The 26,574-nt window shown below is 41.5% G+C and overlaps 1 protein-coding gene and 1 long non-coding RNA gene across 2 annotated transcripts; both read left to right on the forward strand.

Moving 5' to 3' along the window:
- Window positions 1-4,345: 4,345 nt before the first annotated feature.
- LOC109196791 (nucleotide-binding oligomerization domain-containing protein 2-like) lies at window positions 4,346-10,793 on the forward strand (the record flags this gene model as incomplete). The annotated part of the gene is made up of 4 exons (XM_025902901.1): window positions 4,346-4,996; window positions 7,919-7,962; window positions 8,164-8,448; window positions 10,336-10,793. Coding segments are annotated over exons 2-4 (783 nt in total), but the record flags the coding sequence as incomplete, so codon positions are not given.
- A 597-nt stretch (window positions 10,794-11,390) lies between these two features.
- LOC106098153 (NACHT, LRR and PYD domains-containing protein 12) lies at window positions 11,391-17,429 on the forward strand. Its single transcript, XR_002058184.2, has 6 exons — window positions 11,391-12,154; window positions 12,868-13,041; window positions 13,308-13,481; window positions 14,174-14,347; window positions 15,458-15,513; window positions 17,401-17,429. It is a non-coding gene; the product is annotated as an NACHT, LRR and PYD domains-containing protein 12 (long non-coding RNA).
- The last annotated feature ends 9,145 nt before the right edge of the window (window positions 17,430-26,574 follow it).

A 26,574-nucleotide genomic window follows, 5' to 3' on the forward strand; every position in this document is an offset into this window, starting at 1 on the left:
TGTTTTGTAGCAGTGTGTACACCTGAGACTGTCACCTGTCTGTCTGTCCTGCACTCTCTCTCTGTTTCTTTCTCTCTGATTGTGGAATAAAAGTATGAACATGTATTTATAAGTTACACTTGTGTTTGAATCCTGCAGCTTATCACACATTTGATTTCCATGTGTGACAACTGCAAGTGTCCAGAGTGAGGGACCCACTGCTGCACATCATCTGTGAGGCTTTGCACCCCTGATGATCCACCAGGACAAACTCAGCAGTGTGTGAGGAAGAGGAGGAGGAAGAGCCAGCAGCAGCTGACAGATGGAGAGAATAGACAGACTGTTCCCTGTTTGTGAAGGACTGCTAGAAAAGTTTAAAATAACTAATTGTCTGTCCTGAATCAGTCTTATTAGGTAATATTCAAATAAGCTGCAGAGTGAAGAAGTTTATGGGAAGAAGCTGAGCAAGTGCAACTTTGACTAATTCCAGTCTATGAGGTTTCCTGTTCATCATAGAGCAGCTGCTCTTTGTTTGTTAGCCTGTTTCTGTGGAGAACACACAAAGACTCGTTTCATCTCTGACGTCTGGTGTTGTATAAAGACTCCAAAGCAACAAACAAAGTCTCCAACATCCAGCTCAGACCCTTTCAAACAGAATGTGCAGGTAGAGATTTGTTTTCCTCACATCACATCAGACTAACAGTCTGTGTGGGCATCTTCATCAGACTGTGCTGCAGGTCGGTACCAACATCATGAAACGTTCCTCACACATCTGCCACTGTTTAATCCTCTTTAACAGAGGAAGTGTGACTGTGCTGTGATGTTTAGTCACACTCAGTGTTCATGTGGATTCTGAACCGGCTCACAGTCAAACTAGAAGCACACTGAAGATGGAAGTGTGGAAATCCACCACGATGAATCAGTGTTTGGCCTCCTACAACTGAAGAAGAAAAGAGTGGATGTGTTTAAAGATCAACCAGAGTTATTTTACTTTTAAAGTTAAAGTTGGTCTGATGTGTTCAGACTAGATCAGGGCCTCAGTTCAAGAAGTTTCCTCAGACTAAGTGACAGCATTTAGAGTGGTGACATTTTCCAAGAATTCTCCTCAACATTAAGACTAAATCCTGCAAACATCAAAGTTCTTCACAAACCATCTTCATCTTTAGAAGAGGAAACTGAGGATGTGAAGGCGAATTTAAGAAGCTGAAGAGTTTATTCTTCAGAGGACAAACTAACGTTCACATCTCCTCCACAGCTGTAGCTGTAATAAACATTTGTCCTCCATCTACAGGAGCAGTCAGCTGACTGTGACTCAGTTTGTAAGTGATGATGTTTGATATTCAGGCTGATGAAAGTGCTTGAATTTAAAATGGCTGTAATGTTGGAGCTGTGAGCTGCAATTAATCCAGTCTGCTGTGTGGGAAACAATCAGCTGCAGTTTGTTCATCAGCTCATTTTCTGGAGTCGTGTCAGATAACATCAGTCCATCTCATCCTTCTACAGCTCAGAATACATCAAAGTCCTCCTGGAACACATGCTCTTATTGTGAAAATCTGCTCCTTCTCCATCAGAGGTAGAGCCCTGACTTCTTCCAGGTAGGGAAAACAGTTTGAATTTAAGTGCCACTACAATAGAAACATAGTGTTAAGGCTGTGACAGGACAGAAAGCCTCCAAAAAACATTTCTGCGTGTTTCTAAAGTTCAGACTCCATTTCTGCTTTTACTTAATCCCAACTTCCTCATTGACGCCTCTCTGGGAGTTTCCTACTTGATCAAAGAGGAACACTTTACTTTCTTAAACTCTGTGTCACATGATCGTCTCCAGCATAAACAGCACAAATTTTCTGTTCACTTTAATAGACTCACAGCTGGACGAATGAGTGTTTCTTTTCCATCATTTTTGTGAGCAAAATCTGAGAATCAGCAGCAGCAGGTTTGAATGTATGTTTTCTCTCAGACAGCAGTTTGTTCTTTAAAAGTTTGACCTGCTTCTGTAACCATAGCTGGACTGGCCATCGGGCATACCGGGCATTTGCCCGGTGGGCCGATGGTGATTCTTTGTTTTTATGGGCCGATGGGTTTTGTTTTGTTTTGTTTTGTTTTGTAACGGTATAAACAATGAAAGGTGGTGGATTGGCCAGATGCTGGCCAGTGTGTAAAAATAACTCAGTTGTTTGGTGGTGGCAATGGCGGAGCTTCCACAGAGGCCAGCAGGTGGATGAGGGAAAGGAGAGGCAGGAGGAGGAGAGACTCGAGGTGGCCGCCAGTCCGAGTGTCAGGTGAACTGAACTTCAGGTAAGAAGTTATGACCTGCAGTCTATCTGGGTCAGATATAAACCAAGTTTAGGTGGAGTTTATCTTCGTTGTGCTGACTTTTTACAGTCAGTTACAATAACTCGTACTGTGTACTAGCTAGCATGACTGGGCGGGTGCTACGATGTTACTAATAGTGAACTTTATTTTGTTCATAAGGTTAATTATTATAGTTGCCAACCGTCCTGTAAAAAACGGAATTGTCCCATATTCAGAGAAAATATTACGCGTTTCGTATTGAGCTGACTTGTCCCGTACTTCAGCTAGAATGGAAAAGACACAAAGCTGGAGTTATTCTGTCTTTACGCTGCACAGCTGCCTCCTCTTCTCTCATTCTCTCCCCCTCCCTCTCCTGTTGCTACTTCAATCATGAAACTGATCAATGATCAGCTGATCGGCTTTTCTCTCTTGTTTGTTTATCTCCCACTTTGCGCCAGAAAGAGGAAACCAGCGGATGTTGTGCTAAACAACAGCAGCACGTTTAAGCTTGATCAGCTGTTGTTAGAATTTATTTGATACTAATTTCTAGTATCAGTTGATGTTTGCTGGAGCCACAGCTGTAAAGCTGCTGGTCATGATATCGGTTTGGATATGTGGTGAGAGGGAAACATGAAGATGAAACCAGGAGATGTTCTTACTGAATCATCAGAGCTGAACAGGTGATGGAGAAACAGGTTTACCTTTTAGGTGAATGACTTAAAGGGAAGTTATGAACTGTTTCTGAGACACAAATAACACCAGGATCCTTTGCTATGTAGCTGACAGCTGGTAACTGTGCAGGGGCGGGTCTAGCAAAGTTTTACCAGGGGGCCAGGTAGGGCATTAACAGGGAAAGGGGGGCACAAAGAAATACTTTTCTTTCTTATTCTCATTTAAAATTTCTAGATTTTAATAAATAATTATCTGAATCTTACAACCAAAGTTTTCATCTGATGTAAAATGTATAGAAATCATACATATACCAACAAGACAGTGTACATCACTGTCACAACAGCGTTTGTTTTCATTGAAAGGCTTTATGGCTTTTCCTATAATACCTGGTGGGCCGGTCTCTAGTCAAAATGCCCGGGCCGATTTTTTGTCCCAGTCCAGCCCTGTCTGTAACTTAAAGAGACTGAAAGTTCCTCCAGGACTTTTCTTCTTCTGCTCTCTTTAAATTATTCAGCTTTATTTGAATATTTTCGCTGCTGCACTCACTTAAACCAAGAGGTCGTCTCACACTTTCTCCTTATCGTCTTTTTGATGAACAGGGTGGTTAAAATTCCCTCATGATGTCATTTTATCTCCATTTGAACTCATATTTTCAATGATAGCTGTTTAGCAGCTTTATTGTGGCAGGGCATGGTTTGCGGCGCAGCTGCGGGGGAGGCTGACACACCAGAGCTCCATCAGTTCATCATGTCTCCCCGGCATTAGACGTGCCGGGACCTGAGGTTGTTGTGTGTGTGTGTGGCTGGCTGTTGCGAACGATGTGGTCGGGTCAGTCATTCGTGTACAACAGTTATCATTTGAAAATAATTGATATATTGTACAAACAGAGTGAGCATTTGTGAGGCCTCGGAGAGAAAAGAGGAGCACAAACACTGACTGTGAGCTCACCAGCACACACATTTACACTTGGTTTGTCTTCAAAGAGGAAAAACACACTTCCTGCTACTAATGTTTCACAATAAAAGCCTTGATGTGAAATTATGTGGTCATGAGAATTTTAATCTGAAACACATGAAACGAAGAGTTTCTATAAACAGTGTAATGCAGTAAATTTAACAGAGCAGATCAAAAGCACAAAACAGGCTAATGGATTATTCTTGCATTGATCGTGAAACCGAAGGAAGAAGAAACAGGTGTGTTCAGCAGGTAAATAAAGGTCAGAGGTCTCCTCAAATTAAGCATTTCATGTAAATTAGCTACTCCTGATTAACTTTACACATTAAAGAGGAAAATTCAAACACCGGCTACCTGCATCTTTAAGGTGGACGGTTTCCCTCCATGTTACTCAGTGAACACTTTAAGTATCAGTGTGACAGTTCCGACAATCATTGTGTCTTTATTGAATCTGTGACCTTTGAATTTTAACTAGTTTAGACTAAATGGTCACTGTAATTGGACAGTCAGGCAAGAACAGCATGCCCAAGGTCTTCCATGGTACTGAATCATGACTGCAGGCATCATTCATTAGATAGGTTTGACATATCTCTCACTGACTATGACCCAACAATTAAAAAAAAAAGTTAAAATATAGGAAGAACAGATGAAGTGATGTCACTGTGGAGAAATATGTCATAAAGAGCTCAGAAAGTCAGTGTATAAAATACAGTGATAAATTACATTTTAAATACCGGATCTTCTCAACAACAATCAGAGATTTGGAGTTTGATTTACTGAAGAGTTCTTCATGGCAGTGATGTTGAATCAGTCTAAGGGAGAAGGAGCTCTGCTGCCTCAGCATTGTGGAGTGCATTGGGTGTGATGGTTGTCCATAATGGAGAGCAGTTTGTTCAGTGACCTCTGACCCTTACTGACTCCCTTACCAACGCCTCTAAATTCTGACCAATGATTCTTCCACCATGTGGATTGTTTGTTGATCCTGGAGGCATCTCTGGCGCTGATGCCCGCTCATCCCACGCACACCAACATAGCAGTGTCAAAAACAGCTGTCAACATGGCCACCTGGGTCAGCGGCATCACCTTCCTCACATTAGTGGTGAATAGCTTGTTATACTTGGAGCATTTTTCTGCATTCCATCTGCTGTTATGCTTGACTTATTGGCCCATTAAGACTCACTAGTGTCAAATCAAATCAAATCAAATCAAATCACCTTTATTGTCACGTCACATGTGCAGGTACACTGGTACAGTACATGCGAGTGAAATTCTTGTGTGCGAGCTTCACAAGCAACAGAGTTGTGCAAAATACAATAACGTGCAACAAGCAAAATATAAAAATGGTTAATCTAAAAAGTAATAAATATATGTACCATATATGAAGGTATATACATTACTGAATGTGTGTACTAAATATGTTTTTCTACGTGTGTGTGTGTGTGTGTGTGTGTGTGAGTGTGTGTGTGAGTGTGTATATACATGTTTTACAAATGAAATAGAGTAAACAATAAAATAAGATATATAAAATATAAAATATACAGAGGTAGGTATGTGCAAAACAGTGGCATTAATGTACAGTATGGAGTGCATAATGTTGAAGTTCCAGTAGTGAGGGTGAGGTGTCTATGACGTGTTCAGCAGTCTGATGGCCTGGTGGAAAAAGCTGTCTCTCAGTCTGCTGGTTCGGGACCGGATGCTGCAGAACCTCCTTCCTGATGGAAGTAGTCTGAACAGTTTATGGCTGGGGTGACTGGAGTCCTTGATGATCCTCCCCGCTTTCCTCAGGCACCGCTTCCTGTAGATGTCTTGGAGGGAGGGAAGCTCACCTCCAATTATCCGTTCAGCACACCGCACTACTCTCTGGAGAGCTTTGCGGTTGTAAGCGGTGCTGTTGCCATACCAGGTGGTGATGCATCCAGTGAGGATGCTCTCAATGGCACAGCGATAGAAGGTCCTGAGGATGCGGGGGCTCATGCCGAATCTTTTCAGTCTCCTGAGAAAGAAGAGGCGCTGCTGCGCCTTCTTCACTGTCTTGTTTATGTGTACTGACCACGTAAGATCCTCAGCCAGATCTACACCAAGGAAGCGGAAGCTGCTCACTCTCTCCACAGCGGCGCCGTTGATGGTGATGGGGGTGTGTACTCCTCTGCACCTCCGGAAGTCCACTATCAGCTCCTTTGTCTTTGCGACGTTGAGGGTGAGATGGTTGTCTTGACACCAGTGGGTCAGGGCGCTGACCTCCTCCCTGTAGGCTGTCTCATCACCGTTGGTGATAAGACCCACCACTGTAGTGTCGTCCGCAAACTTCACAATGATGTTGGAGTTGTTAGTGGCCGTGCAGTCGTAGGTGTAGAGTGAGTACAGGAGAGGGCTCAGTACACACCCCTGTGGAGCACCAGTGTTCAGTGTGATGGGGGATGAGGTGGTGCTGCCCAGTCTGACCACTTGGCGTCTGTCAGACAGGAAGTTAAGGATCCAGCTGCAGAGGGAGCTGCTCAGTCCTAGATCCTGCAGTTTCCTGTCCAGCTTTGAGGGAACGATGGTATTGAATGCTGAGCTGTAATCTACAAACAGCATTCTCACATACGTGTCTCTCTTCTCCAGGTGTGACAGGGCAGCATGGAGTGTCAGGGCTATGGCATCATCAGTGGACCTGTTGTGGCGGTATGCGAACTGTAGAGGGTCCAGTGAGTCGGGTAGTGCGGAGCAGATGAAGTCCCTGACCAGCTTCTCGAAGCATTTGCTCACGATAGGGGTCAGGGCTACAGGTCGCCAGTCGTTCAATGAGGAGATGGTGGAGGATTTGGGTACAGGGACGATGGTGGCCATTTTGAAGCAGGCTGGGACTACAGACAGAGAGAGGGAAAGGTTGAAGATGTGTGTAAACACTCCAGCCAGCTGAGCCGCGCATGACTTGAGGACGCGGCCGGGAATCCCGTCCGGACCAGTAGCTTTGCGTGGGTTCACTCTCCTGAAGTACTTCCGCACATCCTCCTCAGACACAGTGTGCGCACTGACGTCATCCGCGGTGCGCACACTGTCCGGTCTCATGGTGTTCGCTGTGTCGAATCTAGCGTAGAATACGTTTAGATCCTCATACAGAGAGGCCGTGGTCTGCGGTGTGCTGGTTTTCCCTCTAAAGTCTGTGATTGTGTTTAGTCCCTGCCACATACTCCGAGGGTTGTCAAACTGTTGCTCCACCCTGTCCCTGTACTCACGTTTGGCTGCTTTGATCGTCTTCCGGAGTTGGTAATGTGCGTGTTTGTAGTCTGATGTGTTCGCGGAGGCAAAAGCGGTGCTCCGTGCCGCTAGCGCCGTGCGAACATCTCCGTTAATCCAGGGTTTTTGATTTGGGAAGGATTTAACTGTTCTGGATGGGACGACATCTTCCACGCATTTTCTGATAAATCCACAGACTGAGTCTGTTAACTTTAACCAAGTGTTAACTTTATTCTGATGGCAAGATGGTGTACACAGTTTGTAATTGTAGAGAAATAATCAATTAATTTTGAGCATACAATCTTCAAGCAGAAACTTCAGAAAGCCTTTTGGGTTAAAAAGGTTAAGGGTCTTCAAGAGTGCCATATACTATATATTCAGAAAAGCTTTCACCTACGACAACTCCACAAACTACAACACAACATGTGTGCATGATGGATAACTTGACAGCCTCACAAATATAAAGCCTAAAATATTGCATTGCTGCAGTACATGTAATGTGAGTCTGTTAACAATAACAAAGACTAAGGGATATTTGGAATTTGGAAGGGAAATGAGTGCAATCAAATAACAAAATATCACCTACAATATTATATTAAGTTTATTTTATGAGAACATCTGGCCCTCAAAGTATCTGCTGAGAAAGATTCTGGCCCTTGTTCAAATGTGATCACATTTGAACAAGGTTTTGGGTGTATGTGGTCCATGCACTAAACGTTTCATATAAATGAAATCATATGATGTGAGACATGACTGTGTTCACTGTTTCTTCTGGTAAAATCATCTTCTCATGTTTTTATAGAAATATGATGAAAGAACCACCAATCAAAGCAGCTTCTTTAGCAGGTAGGAGATCAGTGGTTTTTCTGATGAGATCTATTGATTAATAGACACAAGGTAGATCCCTTTTCTTATTTTTTTGTTATTTTTTTTATGGTCATCATTACATCTCATCCACATGTGTTGCAACCTGGCTCAACCCTTCTTTGGCACATGCTTAAATATTTGAGTGATAGACATGTTTACGTCTCTTTCTTCTTCCCATAGAGGAGGAGCTTGCCAGGGTGCGGTCAGCCTTTGTTTGGAGGGTGTCAACAGAAATCCTTAAACAGCTCCTGGAGGCCCTTGTAAGTGATGGTGTTTTAAATGAATTGGAGAAAGAGTCAATACTGGAGAAGAACCCAGTCAGAGCAGATAAGGCACGCTGCTTCATCGACACAGTGAGGAAGAAAGGGGACAAAGCCAGCAGGATAATGATCAGATATCTTCAGACTATAGATCTTTCTCTTTTCTCTCAGCTGCGTTTATACTCTGATTCATCTGCTCAACAAGGTGAGGTCACTTTTTTTCTGCAAGAATGGTCTCTTTACATGGTTTATTGAGTTGTGAGAGAGTTAACTCTCAGAATACAATGTAAGAAAAAGGAGAGGGCAAGAACATCATTCTTTGTCATACATTTGTATTTGTTAAAGTGTTGTTCACAAAGAAAACATGTTTGAAATGCTGTGGAGTAATTTTGAAGGCCGTCATAAATCTATGGCCAGTCTGACTACAAACTTGCTTAGCAACATGTTGAAACTGACGAACTGAAAAATAATACGGCGGAATAGGATAAATGTTGTACTTGTCAAGGATGTTTTGTGTGTTTTGTGTACTTAAAGAGATAAACAAAATTATTATACTTTAGAATTATTATATTATACTAGAATATTTAACAAACTTATTTTATATATCTGTTTAGCTTAATATAGACTACTCAGAATCACTCTTTTAAATACATACTGCGACCACTGTCTGAAAACTTTAGTTATATTTAAGGGCAGTCATATTTAATTGTTAAAACCATGCTAATTGATTCTTAAAAACATCCAAGTGTCATTCATGTGACTTGAGTGTTTCAGAAATCCTTTAAGAAAAATTATTCAATTTTAAAAGTAACAATTGACAGATCCTTATTCCCATTTAAAGTAGGAATTTAAAGTGAATTGCTGAGCATTCCTTAAGATGCTTCTTTTAAACAGCTGAGTTAGCAGTAGGAGGACATTATGACACTTTATGTGATAAATTTTGGGAGTAAAATTTGAAGAAGTGGCCCAGAGAACTGAAAACTTGTTTAGCCTGGACATGTGGGCATTGCTTACCTATGAAAAGCCACAAAGCCCAATTTAATTTTATAAACTTAAAGATTCCTAAAAGTTTTGTGATTATCTGTTGCACTCCAGACTGAGCATCACTTTACTGAATGAAGCCAAATGTGTTTCTCATGACCTTAGGGTAGAACAAGTGTACAGAATATAACAAACCAAACAAGGAAAGGATGTGAAGAGACAGGAACCTCTTCATTTAGCAACCAACATTTTCAGTCCCATTGAAAACGCTACATTCAGATGAACAGTACTAAATTTGGGGGATTAACTTACCCGGATGATTGCGCATGCATGAAGCATTAAGAGTTCCTTTCACTGGAACTAAGGGGCTGAGCCCAACTCCTGAAGAACAACTTGCAGCTGCTTGGTCATGGAAACTCATTACACGAAGCTCTCTATGCACTGTTTTTCAGCTAATCTAAAAGTCGCTTGAAATTTGGAGCGAACTAGCTATCCAAAAAGTTGGGCACCTCTACACACTATATGCCTGACCATCGGCAGATGCCACTCTGTGATTTTACCTGGACTAGCACTTTGTGGCTGAAGTGTTATCATTCCCAATCACTTCCACTTTTTTTAATATATGGCAGTAAGGAAATTTCATAACAGGACTTATTCCACATATGGGACATATGCTATTGTGGTAGCATGTTGGACCTATTCTTTCACAAGTGTTTGTAGAAGCAGTCCAGGTGCTTAGTTTTATACACACGGACATGGAAGTGATTGGAGTGATTAGAGTGAGTGGATACTTTTGGCAATGTAATGCACTAGATGCTGTCACTTCTGTTGGATAATGCCTCTAAATACCAAAACCTATAAGAAATAAGAGTACAAATTATACAAATGCACACAATGTCCAATACCCAATCTTTTCATATTAGTGAAATTGTGACTGAATACATTTTTGTAAGCTTAACAGTAGGATTGCGCAGTTATCATTTCTAACATTTCTTCTTTGGTAATCAAATTTGAGGAAAAAAAGTTGCCCTTGCTACTTTCTTTGATGTTGTTTGGACTACTTTAGAACTGACTTTAATCTGCTGTTAATTATATTTATTTTTTACTTCAGAGGCTCTTCAAAATTGTCAGCCAAGACTTAAATCTAAACTGAAGAAGAAGTTCCAGTGTGTGTTTGAGGGGATTGCTAAAGCAGGAAACCCAACCCTTCTGAATAAGATCTACACAGAGCTCTACATCATAGAGGGAGGAACTGCAGAGGTCAATGATGAACATGAGGTCAGACAGATTGAAACCGCATCCAGGGAGCCAGATAGACCAGAAACAACAATCAGACAAGAAGACATGTTTAAAGATTCACCTGGAAGAGATGAACCAATCAGAACAGTGCTGACAAAGGGAGTGGCTGGCATTGGGAAAACAGTTTTAACTCAGAAATACACCCTCGACTGGGCTGAAGACAAAGCCAACCAGGACATCCAGTTCATATTTCCATTCACTTTCAGAGAGCTGAATGTGTTGAAAGAGGAAAAGTTCAGCTTGGTGGAACTTGTTCATCACTTCTTTACTGAAACCAAAGAAGCAGGAATCTGCAGCTTTGAAGACTTCCAAGTTGTGTTCATCTTTGATGGTCTGGATGAGTGTCAGCTTCCTCTGGACTTCCACAAAACTACAATCCTAACTGACACTAGAAAGTCCACCTCAGTGGATGTGCTGCTGATAAACCTTATCAGGGGGTACCTGCTTCCCTCTGCTCACCTCTGGATAACCACACGACCTGCAGCAGGTAATCAAATCCCTCCTGACTGTGTTGACATGGTGACAGAGGTCAGAGGGTTCACTGACCCACAGAAGGAGGAGTACTTCAGAAAGAGATACAGAGAAAAAAAGCAGGCTAGCATGATCATCTCCCACATCAAGACATCAAGAAGCCTCTACATAATGTGCCACATCCCAGTCTTCTGCTGGATCACTGCTACAGTTCTGGAGAATATTCTGAAAAGCAGAGAGGGAGGACAGCTTCCCAAGACCCTGACTGAGATGTATATCCACTTCCTGGTGGTTCTGGCCAAAGTGAAGAAGGTCAAGTATGATGGAGGAGCTGAGACAGATCCACACTGGAGTCCAGAGAGCAGGAAGATGATTGAGTCTCTGGGAAAACTGGCTTTTCATCAGCTGCAGAAAGGAAACCTGATCTTCTATGAATCAGACCTGACAGAGTGTGGCATCGATATCGAAGCAGCCTCAGTGTACTCAGGAGTGTTCACACAGATCTTTAAAGAGGAGAGTGGACTCTACCAGGACAAGATGTACTGTTTCATCCATCTGAGTGTTCAGGAGTTTCTGGCTGCTCTTCATGTCCATCTGACCTTAATCAACTCTGCAGTCAATCTGCTGGAAGAACAACAAATTACCTCCTTGACGTCGAAATTATTTGGAAAAAAACAAGCATCAAAAACGGAAGTAGAATCGGCATACATCTACCAGAGTGCTGTGGACAAGGCCTTACAGAGTCCAAATGGACACCTGGACTTGTTCCTCCGCTTCTTCCTGGGATTTTCACTGCAGACCAATCAGACTCTCCTACGAGGTCTGCTGACACAGACAGGAAGTAGCTCACAGACTAATCAGGAAACAGTCCAGTACATCAAGAAGAAGCTCAGTCAAAATCTGTCTGCAGAGAAAAGCATCAATCTGTTCCACTGTCTGAATGAACTGAATGATCGTTCTCTAGTGGAGGAGATCCAAAAATCCCTCAGATCAGGATGCCTCCCGATAGATAAACTTTCTCCTGCTCAGTGGTCAGCTCTGGTCTTCATCTTACTGTCATCAGAAAAAGATCTGGATGTGTTTGACCTGAAGAAATACTCCGCTTCAGAGGAGGCCCTTCTGAGGCTGCTGCCAGTGGTCAAAGCCTCCAACAAAGCTCTGTAAGTAAATATTTACTAATCCCTGTATTTGTAACATGAACAGTGTAAATGGTGTTGCCCCCCCCCCTCCCCCCTTTTAAAAAAGGATCTAACTTAATGATCATCAGAACAAAATCAAGAACTTCATTTGTAGTTGATAACAGAAATTGCTACTAGAGTGGCATGTTTTCGGGTCTTTAACCCACAGTGGTCCTGGGTCTTCAATCTAGAGTTCTGAGTTTTCATTGCTTGGCTCAGCAGCCTCAGCTTTTAGTATCAGCCAGAAGCACTGCTGAGCAACCCTAGCCTCTGGAGTCTCCATAGAATCCTGTGTTGCCTTTGAACTCGACGCTGCCGCCTGTGGTCACCATGCCACTGCCTGAACTGGAACCCAAACATGAGGTTCTTGTGTCAGTTGAACCTTGGCCTGAGCTAAAGCCTAAGGCTCCCATATCACCTGAACATGAACCAGAGCCAGAGGGTCCCAACTAGCCTGCACTTGAGCCTGAGCTCACTAAATCTACCAGTAACTCACTAATTCCAATCTAGATATATCAATATAATTGTGTTTCTACCAAGAACATTTCAGTTTTTTATTTATTTTTTTTGAGTTACAGTTAAGTTTTTCACCTGACCATGAATTGTAATATATGTAGACATTATTAGATTAGAATGTATAACCTTTTTTGTTTACGTCAAAGTTGTTATATTTGGGTGTTTGTTTGATTTTTCAGACTGAACAGCTGTAACCTCTCAGAGAGGGTGTGTGAAGATCTGTTTTCAGTTCTCAGTTCCCAGTCCTGTAGTCTGAAAGAGCTGGACCTGAGTACCAACAGCCTCAGGGATTATGGAGTGAAGAAGCTTTTAGCTGTGGTGCAGAGTCCACACTGCAAACTGAATATTCTCACGTCAGATAATATTACGTTCTGTTTTTTTTAATCAATTGACAAAATTAACCAATTAAAAAAAACATGCAACAAAAGTCAACATTATCCATCTGTTATTGTTTCTGAGCATTTTTAATGTAAGTTAGAGTAAAAAAAAAAAATCACGTCTAACCTGTACAGCACAAGACAATAAGGATTCTTTAAAATGCAAGGACTAATTATTACTATTGATCCTGGTTGCATTATAACAATGTAGTCTTTTGTATTGTTCATGTCTTCATTTTCAGATTGAGCATCTGTAACCTCTCAGAGAGCAGCTGTGAATCTCTGTCTTCATTTCTCAGCTACAAGTGTTCTAGTCTGAGAGAGGTGAACCTGAGTATAAGCAACCTGCATGCTCCAGGACTGAAACTTCTTTCTTCTGGTCTGCAGAGTCGGAACTCTAACTTGAGTAATTTGAGGTCAGATCAAATAACATTTTGTTTGTCAGAATTAATCAATTAAATATTTCGACCAAGGTCATCGACATGCTATTGTATCTTAGCTTGGTGTTAAGGTTTTCTAAAGCAGTGTTTCCAAACCACTGTGCCATGGCACAAAGGTGTGCCGTGGAAGATTATTTTGTTCCACCTGATTAGGACTCTAAGCAACTGGCATGAGTAACAGGCAGAACAATTGCATTTTCTTCCACTAGAGGGTAGTACCACTGCCTGCTCTAATTAAATGGGTTGCTAGTAAAACAGAAGAAGACAAAGAAGAAATTACACAATATTCACGCTGTCAGTGAGACAATGCAGCGTGTCATAGCAATAGATAAATATTTGAAAAGAAAAAGTAGTCAGTCTGACCTGGGTCCTGAAGAAAATTCCAACCCAGATAAAGGCCCTAGCATAGTGGTCAGAAAAAAAACAAAAAAGGTATACTTGGGACAAACTGAGCCCATTCCGCTATGCGTGGTGCATGGGGAAAAATTATAAATATGCTTTTTGTGACTTTTTTTTTTTTGGGTAGTGTGTTGTGTTATGTTTTTAATGTGAAATATATGCCATGGCTCCAAAAGGTTGGTAAACACTGTTCTAAAGAAAGAGGATTAAATATTGCTAAACTTCACACTGTACCATATTTGTTTTATTGTTTGTCTTTTATTTTTCAGACTGAGTCACTCTAACTTGTCACAGAGAAGCTGTGGAGCACTGTCCTCAATTCTCGGTTCCCAGCTCTCAAGTCTGAGAGAGCTGAACCTGAGTAACAATGACCTGCAAGATTCAGGAGTGGGGCTTCTGTCTCATGGACTGGAGAGTCCATATTGCACACTGGAAACTCTCAGGTCAGCATTCTAACTTTTCCACTGATCATTTAAAATATAAAATATATTCCTGCAAAAAGAGCAGTTTTAGAATACATTTTTCTACAATCTGATTTCTTGAAATTAGATTTTGATCTGATCTGAGTCTCACTTCAGCACCACTTCCATCCACTTCCATATATAAGAATTCTTTTTAGAATTTTTTTCCTGGCATTGTTGTCACATTTATCTGTCTTTAAAAAGAAACTAGATTTCTTTTTTTCTCTTGTTTCATCCAAATGATCAAATTTCTGCTCTCAAAAATTGAATTTTTCAAATATTTAGAGAAACAATGCCCTATTCAACTTATGCTAAAAATAGCTTTAAATATTTTATCTGTACCTGAGTGAATTTGCTCCAGGGGCTCCAGGGAATGATTATTCTAAATTGGCCACATGCTTCATTTAAACACTGACAACTGTGAATAAAGCTTGAAGCAGCTACCAATATCTGCAAGCACCACTAATGCACCAGTGGGCGGGGGGACCAGCCACTGGCAGGGCTTGTGTTTTCCCTTTGCTCTGGGATGGAGACAAATAGACTGCCCCTGGTCCCACAGCAGCTGGGAGGCCCAGCATCCCAGACCCCGACCAGCATCCCAGACCCTGACCAGCTCCTTCTCCCGGCTCCTCGCACCAGATGGCGACCAGAGAACAGGGGTGTGAGAAGACCCCATGCCTCACTCTGCCTTCTCATATACGTAGTGTTGATGCCTGTTGTTCCAAAGTGTATTTAAACATGGGAGGGGTATGGTGCCCATGACCCTTTGCAAGATAACTGCCAATGTCAGCACAGCCCCTCCCGAGAACCCTCAAGGTCTACATATATTTAAAATTGAGAGGTCGGCACTGGTACCAGAGGTTACCGTCTAACACAAAGTAATGCAGCTATAAGGCTGTTGGTCAACTTCCCATTCCGTCTCCGCTCCCCTCTTTCCACTCCAGATGCTTTTTTATGCCACTACTTCATGTCCTTTACTTTTGTCTTCTCTTGCTTATCTTACAATGATAAACAACTTCAGATGAATGTTGTTTGCTGTTGGTAGTATCTCACAAACAGAATTGTTCATAATTTTGTTTTGTGTGTCTGCAGTCTATCAGGCTGTCTGATCACTGAAGAAGGCTGCACTTCTCTGGCCTCAGCTCTGAGCTCCAACCCCTCCCATCTGAGAGAGCTGGACCTGAGCTATAATCATCCAGGAGACTCAGGATTGAAGCTGCTGTCAGCTGGACTGAAGGATCCACACTGGAGACTGGACACTCTCAGGTATGGCAAAATGGCCTGTATTTGTATAGCGCTTTTACTAGTCCCTAAGGACCCCAAAGTGCTTTATACATTCAGTCATCCACCCATTGGCAAGTTACATTGTAGCCACAGCCACCCTGGCGTGCACTGACAGAGGCGAGGCTGCCGAACACTGGCGCCACCGGGCCCTCTGACCACCACTTCACCAACAGGTGACGTGTCTTGCCCAAGGACACAACGACCAAGACTGTCCAAGCCGGGGCTCGAACCGGCAACCTTCCGATTACAAGGTGAACTCCCAAATCTTGAGCCACGATCGCCCCGTTAGCCACGATCGCCCCATTGCCGAGTTGGCGAGAATGTCTGATAGAGAAGGAAGAGCTGGAAACATATTCTGTAATCTGCACTCACTTCCTCTTTGTTTCAGGAAGATGTGACATAAACAATCACATATTCAGGAACATTTTTCCTTTGCTCACAAGAAAAACACACTTGAAAATGATCAGTGAGGGATCCTAATGTCGGCGGTTTCCAAGGACAATATCTTCAGGGTTAAGTTGTAGAAACAAGTAATATATATCTCAGTACATTTAAGAGTGCTGTACTTAAATACATCTATCCCTCTGACCCTGATTAAGATTAGATTAATTTCAGTATAGAGTGACCTAGGGGATCATATTCAAAGTTTACTACAAACAGGAGATTATGCTGTCCTACCTTGATCACAAAAAAACCAAAGACTAATGTTTTATAGTGAGAGGTGTGTAGAAGCTGACAACTACTCTGAGATGTTTTCTGTAGATTCAAAGGCAAACAACACTGCAGTAATACATTTATGTATTTCTACTGCTTTTTAGAGACAAAGGTCACAATGTATGTTGAAAAGCCAATACAAACTATAAACAATGCAATACATAAATAAAAATAGAGATGACCCAGGTGGAAGAGACAGAGGCAGAAAGGAAATGACAAAATTGAGCCCAAATGCAAAACTCAAAATGAGGAATCACAAAGTCCATAAAACAGAAATCCAAAGCAGGTACAGGAAACACTGGGAGCTACTTGCAAACAAGAGACAGGTGAGAGCACACTACGAAAATGGACACTATAGATATTATTCTGAGCTGATGATAAATCCACCATGTCTAGTTGTCGCTGTCTTAGTAATTAAAACTAACAACTTTTAAAGAATCAAAGTTGAAAACACTTCTAAATCCATTCCAAAGAAACCTCCTGTTTCCACCGACTATTTTCCCTTCTGATGAACAGTACACTCCCTTGCAGTGTTGCACGTGAATTATACTTTGGCATCAGATTTCCATAATACCTTAAGCAATAACCTATTTTTAATCCCAAGCCCCAACCTTTTTTTAACCTGATGTGGACCTTCTCAAAAATGTAACTACAAATCTAGTAAATATATACCACAGTGACTTGAATGATGTGGAAGGTTGCGGTGAGGGGCTAAAAAGACTTTCTGGTTACAACACAAGTTAGGATGTACATACGCCTCAGAAGTGTTAATCAAGCTGAATTCAGAATCAAGTCAGTCAGTCTGATTTTTGATTTCTAGATGAAATCATTGGTTGATAAGCAGTGTGAGTTACAGAAATGAATTTTGTTTCATCACTTTGTGACTGTTGTTGTTTAACTAAAAGGCTTGTTAAATACTATGAAATGTTGGACTGTTCCTTTATCAGTGTCTAACAGTATGTGTGTGAGTGTGATGTAATGTCCATGTGTGCATGCTGAAAGAGACTGTTCTGGTCTGACCCCCCTCCTCCTTTCAGGGTGGAGCCTGCTGGAGTCCAGTGGTTGACACCAGGTCTGAGGAAGTGTAAGTGTGTTTTTAATGTGATTCATGAAAACAAAGCAGCACACGTTCAACCATCTTCAAACTGTCACATCACTTCACATCTCTGATGTCAGGAGTCATCATCAAAGTGTCAATCAATGAACATGTGATGGATCAATAACTGCAGCTGGATTGTGTTTGTTCTCTCCATCAGATTCCTGTCAACTCACAATCGACACAAACACACTACACACAAACCTCAAACTGTCTGACAACAACAGGACGGTGACACATGTGGAGGAGGTTCAGTCATATCCTGATCATCCAGACAGATTTGATGTATGGTCCCAGTTGCTGTGTACAAATAATCTAACTGGTCGCTGTTACTGGGAGGTCGAGTGGAGAGGAAACTTTTATATATCAGTGAGTTACAGAAGAATCAGAAGGAAAGGACGTAGTTATGACTGTGGGTTTGGAAACAATGATCAGTCCTGGAGTCTGAGCTGTTGTGATGATGGTCCTCTTCGTGTCTGGCACAATAACAAACAAACACCCATCTCCTCCTCCTCCTTCTCCTCTTTTTACTCTAACAGAGTTATCTCTAACAGAGTAGCAGTGTATGTGGACTGTCCTGCTGGCACTCTGTCCTTCTACAGAGTCTCCTCTGACACTCTGATCCACCTCCACACCTTCAACACCACATTCATTGAACCTCTTTATCCTGGTTTTGGGGTCTTGTTTCCTGGTTCCTCAGTGTTGCTGTTTTAAACTATTCTAAATTATTTCTTATAAACTTCTTCCTCTTTAGTCCTTTAACACTTGAAACACCAGAAGAGGTCAAAATGACCCCTCCCACAGAAGCAGGAAAACAATGTCCAGGGGTATCCACTGTGACCATGGCTCACAAGTAATCAATAAGAGTCTAAGAAGCTCAGAAGAAATTATTTTCTACTGTCTGGAGAAAACCGCTCACCATCTGGCTATCAGAATATCTACAGTGAAACATGGTGATGGCATTTTGAGGTAGTGATATTTTTGAGCAACAGGACTGGGAGACTAGTCAGCGTCAAGGAAAATATAAATCAGCAATGTGTAGAAACATCCTTGATGATAACCTTTCCCAGAGCACCCTGGACCTTGGACTGAGGCAAAGGTTCATCTTCAAACAAAACAATAAACCTAAGCACACAGCAATAAACACAAAGTTGCTTCAGGACCACTGTGTGAATGTCTTTCAGTGGCCCAGTCAGAGCCCAGACTTAAACCCCAGTGAAATCAGAAAATGGCTGTGCACTGACACATTCAACCCATTCAACCTGACCGAGCTTGAAAGGGTCTGCAAATGAGAACGGGAGAAACTGCCCAAAAACAGGTGTGCAGCACTTGTAGCATCATACTCTAAAAGACTTGAGGCTGTAATTTGTAATAAAATTGCAAGATTCTCAAGCAAACTTTGTTTTCATTTTGTTATTATATTTTGTGTAGAATTTTGAGGTGAAGAAGGACTTTAACCTCCTAAGACCCGAACTTTTCCACGGCATGCATTTTTAATTTCTCCTTGATATTTGGGCTGATTGGGACCTGATTAATGTAAAAACAAAGAATTACCAGATTTTTTTTTAACCTGATTTTTGTTTCTAAGAAAAATAAGAGCCACATATGAGGACATTGGTTTAAAATTTCAATAGATCAGTGGCAGTATAATGTCCTCATAAGTGGATATCAGGCCCTTGTAGAGCAAAATTGAGTATTTTGGTCTAAATAACCCAAAATGTGATGTCCACATATGTGGACACCAGGTCCTAGGAGGTTAATTAATTTTTGTTTGTTAGATTTGTATTGTTGATTGTCATTTATGCTTAGAAATATCTACTCATATATGCTTAGAGTTTTATAAACAATGTCATGTTGGTAGAGGTTTGATCCTTAGTAGCCTGTGGACACAACTTAAGGTCAGGAGAGAGGTTTTATCTGCTCTTACTGATTTATGGTATAGGAGGACACCTACTCTGTATCTGGTTAAGTATAAGAGCCTTTTGTTTAGATGGACCGCTAGACTCCTGGCACCAGCTTTGGGGAGTCTTCACAGGTTCACACTCTGACCACACACACACACACACACACACACACACACACACACACACATACTTACACAACGCACAGGCAAGGTACTCTTTGTGTGTATGTAGACGTCATATGTTAATGACCCTATGCATATTCATGTAACCACAATAAAAGGAGTGCTATGGGGAACCTGGCTGAGAGTCCGACGGAGGTCAAGTGGGCAGAACGACGGAGGTCAAGTGGGCAGAACTTTGCCTACTTGGTGTTCAGTGCTTTTTGCTGTGTAGTTAAACTGTCTCGTTCCAGCGGTGGGCCTGTGCTAGACAGACCCAACATTGTTAATTAAAGAATTTCTGTTTTTTGTTCACATGTTCTAAAGATGGCAGTAGTATCATTAATGTGCATTCTTCTGGTCACAAAAATGGTACTGTAAAAGCTTGACATTGTGACAGCTCTTATCTAAACATATTGTTGGCCACAAAATTTGCAATTTATTGTTTTGTCTGACCATGGCCTATAGGATGGATTCAGATTCCCAGCCTGTATTATTAATTTATTCTGCCACTGCACATTTAAGTGACATTTTTATTGTGATGCCCATACAGAGAGACAATAGCAAGTCAAAAAAAAAAAAGTTCCTTCAGCTGTGTTGTGATGGATTATTATGTTATGATGAATGCTGACTGGCCTCAGTTCAAATCACCAGGCTACCTGTTGGACATTCTCAGTGAGGGATGCATGGTAGTTTCTTTGGTCTGCGGTATAGTCTTGTTAGAAGAATAGTTGAAGTGTCCACGCCATGTTTATAGCACACCTCAGAATCAGTTTATTAGAATCAGTTTAGAAACATTTCCACATAGTCTAAATTATGATCAAAGTAACTGGACCTTCCTTATTTTTTTATTTATGTGTTAACTACAGATATTTAAAATCTTTGTGTGTATCTGGAATGAGTACTCTCCGTGTTTTAAGAGGGTATAGGTAAGAGCATTTCTTATTTTTTGTGAAAAAGCGATCATTTTTAAATTAAATAATTAGCATATAGTATATTGATGTAGTGGTGATGGGTGGTGACAAATAAATACCTAGAAAATAAACATAAAAGCACAAAAATAGGGAAAGAAACAGAGAGACATACAGGTAATTTTGCGTCCTCATGCATTACTGCACAGTAAACATTAGTCAAAATATTGCGTGGTATTGAGATTGGCAAAAAAAAGAAAAGTAAATAACCAAAGGAAGGCCTCTCAAAGCTTGGGCCGGCAACCCTCTGAGTTTAAGAATATTTATCATCTAGAAGAAGACCTCAGCTGACAGACAAGAAGTTTAATTGGGCTCATCAGACGCAATTAGCATGCTCTCTTTACGCCTGAAGAAACAGTGGAAATCACAACTGACCCTGTTTATCACAAGCCATTATGTAAAGAGAAGCTTTACATTTACTATGAAACTTCATCATGGTGATCATAGTGGATCATGGTGATTCACATCATTATTTTTTTACCAGTGTTCTGAAATTGTTTTATTAGATATGCAAATTAGACCTCAAATGTCTAAATATGTGTTATTTTGGATACAGGAACAGAAATATGAAAGCTGCATAAAGCTTGTTTCTAAATATGTTTTCCATTTTGCTGGCTGACTAGAGTCAAACTTTTGTTCTTATCAGTTCATAAATCTGAAAATGCAGTAAAAAATTTACTACAAATAAAATGATCTGATTTTGGGGATATTTCTGGGTAAAAAATATATATAGATGTCACAATAATTCGTACCATGACAGTAGTCCATTAATTCCAGTTACTTTTTGACATAAGTTTTCAAAAATGTGGTATTGTGGTAACAAAAAACTAAATATGTATTTTCACATTCCCTTTCGACTAATGTGAAATAAGACCTGCTGTGCAAAAGTAGATTAGAAGTTCAAAACTGACAAGTACATATAGAAAACATGTGTTCCCTATGGTCTCCTCTATAGAAACCTCCAGAAAGATACAGGGAGAGAAAGCACAGAGAATACACAAAAATAATTGCTTGAAATAGTGATAACTAAATGCCCGGGGAAAGACAGCAGGGTAAAGAGTTGCTAAGTGCATCATGGGAGACTGTTAGCAACCGGGGCCTATAGCAGCTACCTAACTAAGGGATGATTCAGACTCATGTAATCCAGTCTTATCTATCAATTTTATAAGAAATGAAAGATTAAGTCTGCTTCCTGAACTCAAACTGGGAGCTGAAGGCTGTGTCTCCCATTGTACATTTTTTCATTTTTTTTACAACAGGCTCAGGATTATATCTGCAGAATTAGGTATGGGCATCCGGAATACCTCATTAACACTAATAGTTATTCTACTGGAAATAATCAATTTGATTTTGGTGAGTGTGGTGCCTGGGCAGACTGGGCTGGACACGGTATCCACTTGCTGAATATGAATTAATCAGACAGTTACCTGTGCTCCTCTGACAACAGTGCAAACTGACTCAAGTGGGCATCACAAAGATGTGGTATGGAACCCAGGCAGGTTAAGATCACTTTAGTGTCTAATCTGACACACAAAAAAATGTTCTCACAGATAGGTTAATGTTGAAAGGAGTGCAGCACATGTCTGAAAATGGCTCTGGAAACTCTAGGAAACACAAAAAACATAGGTAAGTGCTTAACAGAAAAGAGACAATTAAAGAAAAAAGTAAACACATTAGAACTCTGACACAGCAGGGAAGAGTTAGTTTGGTAGACCTTGATTCAGGAATTCAGGTGCTCCGAATCCAAACTCAAACAGACTGAGCTGCCGCCATGCCAAAAGTCATTTGGAAAAAGAAAAGATACGTAATCCAGGCCTGGGAATCCAGTTATGCTGACTCTGATTACTACCTTAATGCATATAAGATAACCAGGTGTTTACATGAGTTGCAGTAATCACAGTATTGCTTGCTGTGTCTGTAATCATATTATTAAAGTGCACAGTGTCTGATTGAGACTGATAAGCCTGGAGACGCAAGAGGCTGAAGAACAGGCTTCAGATTCATGAACACAGTACTGTGCATGACATATGGCTCTAGTAGCATACTGCTGAGGCCAGCACTTACACAATGAAGGGAATACACGGATTAGCTAGATGCAGTGGGTTGATATATTGTTCTTTAATGCAAATGCAACCTTGTCCTGTCTGACATGATGGACGCAGGTTGGGTGGACTGCAGTCACATGTAAATTAATATCTCTGTGAAGGTTCTCAGTCATCCAGGTCATCGTAGTCAAAGGAGTTTGCAAAGAAAAGCGTCTGGACTTCTTTGAGTTGCTTGAAGAGGTTTCACCTCTCATCCGAGAAGCTTCTTCAGTTCTAAGGTCAAATGGCTGAGAGTCCCAGATTTAAACCCAGTGGGAGTATCCCCCCAAAGAGGGACAAAGGACCCCCTGGTGATCCTCTAATCACATGCGCCAAGGTGTGAAAGCGGGTGTGGTACCTAATCAGCCAGGGTTTCGGGTGAGCTCATTGTGAAACCTGGCCGCACCTTGTCATGTGAATTCCTGAGGTCAGATGGCCCAGGATGTGAGTGGGGGTTAAGGCGTCTGGGGAGGGAACTCAAAACTGGATTATAGATGGCAGACAGTTGGTGTCGTAAACCGCCACCTCTGTTCAAAGATGGTCGCTCACAGTGGACATAGATGGCCTCTTTCACTCCTCTTTCAAACCATCTGTCCTCTCTGTCCAAAATGTGAACATTGGCATCCTCGAAAGAGTGACCTTTATCCTTAAGATGCAGGTGGACTGCTGAGTCTTGTCCTGTGGAGGTGGCTCTTCTATGTTGTGCCATGCGCTTGTGAAGTGGCTGTTTGGTCTCTCCAATGTAGAGGTCTGGGCATTCCTCGCTGCACTGTACAGCATACACCACGTTGTTAAGTCTGTGTTTTGGAGTTTTGTCTTTCGGGTGAACCAGTTTCTGTCTGAGTGTGTTGCCGGGTCTGAAGTACACTGGGATGTCGTGCTTGGAGAAAACTCTCCTGAGTTTCTCTGATACACCGGCTACATAGGGGATGACAATGTTGTTGCGTCTGTCTTTCTTATCCTCCCTCGCTGGTGTCTGATCTTCTTTTCTGTGCCTCTTTGCTGACTTTATGAACGCCCAGTTAGGATAACCACATGTTTTGAGTGCTTCCTTTACGTGTGTGTTCCTTCTTTTTTCCCTCAGGCTTAGAGGGAACAAGTTCTGCCCGGTGGTGTAGGGTCCTAATTACTCCAAGTTTGTGTTCCAGAGGGTGATGGGAGTCAAAGAGGAGGTACTGGTCCGTGTGTGTGGGCTTCCGGTAAACTTCGATGTTGAGGTTGCCATTCTTTTCAATGTGCACGGCGCAGTCCAGGAAAGGCAAACAGTTATCCTTTGTGTCTTCCCTGGTGAACTTGATGTTTTTATCCACGGCGTTAATGTGCGCAGTGAAGGATTCCACTTCTTGTGTCTTGATTTTGGCCCAGGTGTCATCTACATATCTGTACCAGTGGCTGGGTACTCTTCCTTTGAAAGAACCAAGAGCCTTTCTTTCCACTTCCTCCATGTAAAGGTTGGCTACAATAGGTGACACGGGGGAGCCCATGGCACAGCCATGTTTTTGTCTGTAGAAACCCTCGTTGTATTTGAAATATGTAGTGGTGAGGCAGAGGTCTAACAGTGTGCAGATCTGATCGGGTGTGAAGTTGGTCCTGTCTTCCAAGGAGCTGTCTTCTTGTAGTCGTTTTCTGACAGTCTCCACTGCTTCCGTGGTGGGTATGCAAGTGAAGAGAGAGACTACATCAAAGGACACCATGGTTTCATCTGGATCCAGGGTAAGTTTCTGGACCTTGTCAGTGAAGTCGGTGGAGTTCTTGATGTGGTGTGGGGTGTTCCCCACGAGAGGTGCAAGGATGGTAGCAAGGTGTTTCGCAATGTTGTAAGTAGCTGAGTTTATGCTACTGACTATGGGTCTGAGTGGGACCCCTTCCTTGTGGATTTTAGGAAGTCCATAAATGCAGGGTATGGCATCCCCTGGATAAAGGCGGTGATATGTAATGCGGTCAATGGTTTTGTCCTTTTCAAGGTTTTGAAGGCAAGCTATAACTTTCTTCTTGTAGCTGCTTGTGGGGTCTCGCTTTAAAGCTTCGTAGGTGTTGTTGTCACTGAGGAGAGTAGTGATCTTTCTGTGGTAATCTGTTGTGTTTAGGACCACGGTGCACCTTCCCTTATCCGCTGGTAATATAGTGATGTTGTGGTCTTTGCTCAGGGAAGCGACGGCCTTCTTTTCTTGTAATGTAAGGTTAGACGGAGGGACTTTGGCACTGGAGAGGGTGGCTGAGACTTTCATCCTGATTTGCTCTGCTTCTGCCTGCTTAATATCATTTTAGGCCTTACAACAATATTATTATGTAGCCCTGTAATGGGCTGATGACTGTCAGCACAGATAGGATAGATCATGTACTGGATAAGTTAGGGGGCGGAGCAATCTCCAGAGGCCCTTCTGATAAAGTTAATTTTAAATAGATTATACATGCCATCCAGTATCAAAAAAGTTATCATTATTAAGTGTTATGTAAGGAAAAGCACAAAACTAAAAACAAAAATGTTACATTAAAATTGTTACAAGTAAAGTATTTAAAGTCAAAGTCCTCACTGCAGGAAATGGCCCAAATAAGAGTATGACCTGTACACTTTACTATACACATCCCTACAAGTACTCCACTGGATTGAGATCGACTGTGATTGTAGAGGCCCTTTGAGTACAGTGGACTAATCTGCAGGTTCAAGAAACCAGTTAGAGATGACTGGAGCTTTTGTGACATCATTCTGGAAGCATCCATTGTACTGTAAGATCGCTACACTGTGGTCATTAAGGGATAGATACAGTAGCAGCAATGCTCAGATAGGCTGTGGTATTTAAACCATGCTCAGCTTGTATTAAGGAACACAAAGTGTGTCATTAAAATATCCCCCACACCACCAGCCTCAACTCTTAATGCAACGCAGGATGGAGCCATGCTTTCCTTACATCAAATTCTGACTACATCATCAGAATGTCACAACAGATATCAGGACTCATCAGATCAGACAATGTTTATCAATTTTCTAATGTTCAACTTTGGTGAGGCCATCTAAATTTAGCCTGAGTTTCTTGTTCTGAGCTGACAGGAGTGGTACCTGGCTCGACATGCTGTGTGTTCAGAGATGCTCTTCGACATACCTCAACTGTAATGAATAGTTATTTGAGTTACTTTGCCTTCTTATGAACTTAAAGCAGTATGACCTCTGACCTCTGGGATCAACATGCTCACTTGATATTTTCTCTTTTTCACACCAATTTTTGTAAAGCCTAGTGGATTAGAACCACTTAAAAACATAAGAGCCAGATAAAAGTAATTCCTAAAAACACGGTAAAAAAGCAGCATGATGAAGGAAAACTTGTTTTCCTCTTTTATTACACAAGAAAGAGACACTTGAACAAAATAGAAACAACACTGTTAAAGAAAAAAGAAATACAGTTTTGAGTTTTTCAGAGTCAGACCAGCCTGTCTGAATACCATCTGGCATCAACAATCATGCTACGTTCAAAGTCATTTAAATTTTTTTTTCCCCCTATTCTGGTGCTCACTTTGAACTTCAGGGGATCTTCTTGATATGTCAGTCTGCCTAAATGCATTGAGTTGCTGCCATGTGCAGGTGTACTTATTAAAGTGGGTGGGGAGTCTTACTATAGAGACAACATCAACTTTCTGTCTAGCTCTTCTTCTACTGTCATAAAATATTGACTTAAAGCAGCCACTGGGTGGGGCATTTTACTAATATTTAAAACATAAAATTAACCAAGCAGTAACATAATAGAAATTATAGAAAAGAATTTGAAAATGTGAAATTAATGAAATTAATTTGGCTTGCTTTATGACTATTCTGGCAGTGGGAATAAACTTCTACTCTGGATAAATGAATAAATGAATGAAGGTATAATGAACTATGTAGCAAAGGAAAAAATGATAAATAACTCTCAATATGTCTTATATTTTAGAATCCTATAAGTAGCCACCCTTTGCTTTGTTGACAGCTCGGCAAACGCTTGGCCTTCTCTCAACGAGCTTCATGATGT

The sequence above is a fragment of the Oreochromis niloticus genome, linkage group LG23 (assembly GCF_001858045.2).
Source record: "Oreochromis niloticus isolate F11D_XX linkage group LG23, O_niloticus_UMD_NMBU, whole genome shotgun sequence".
Taxonomy (NCBI): domain Eukaryota; kingdom Metazoa; phylum Chordata; class Actinopteri; order Cichliformes; family Cichlidae; genus Oreochromis; species Oreochromis niloticus.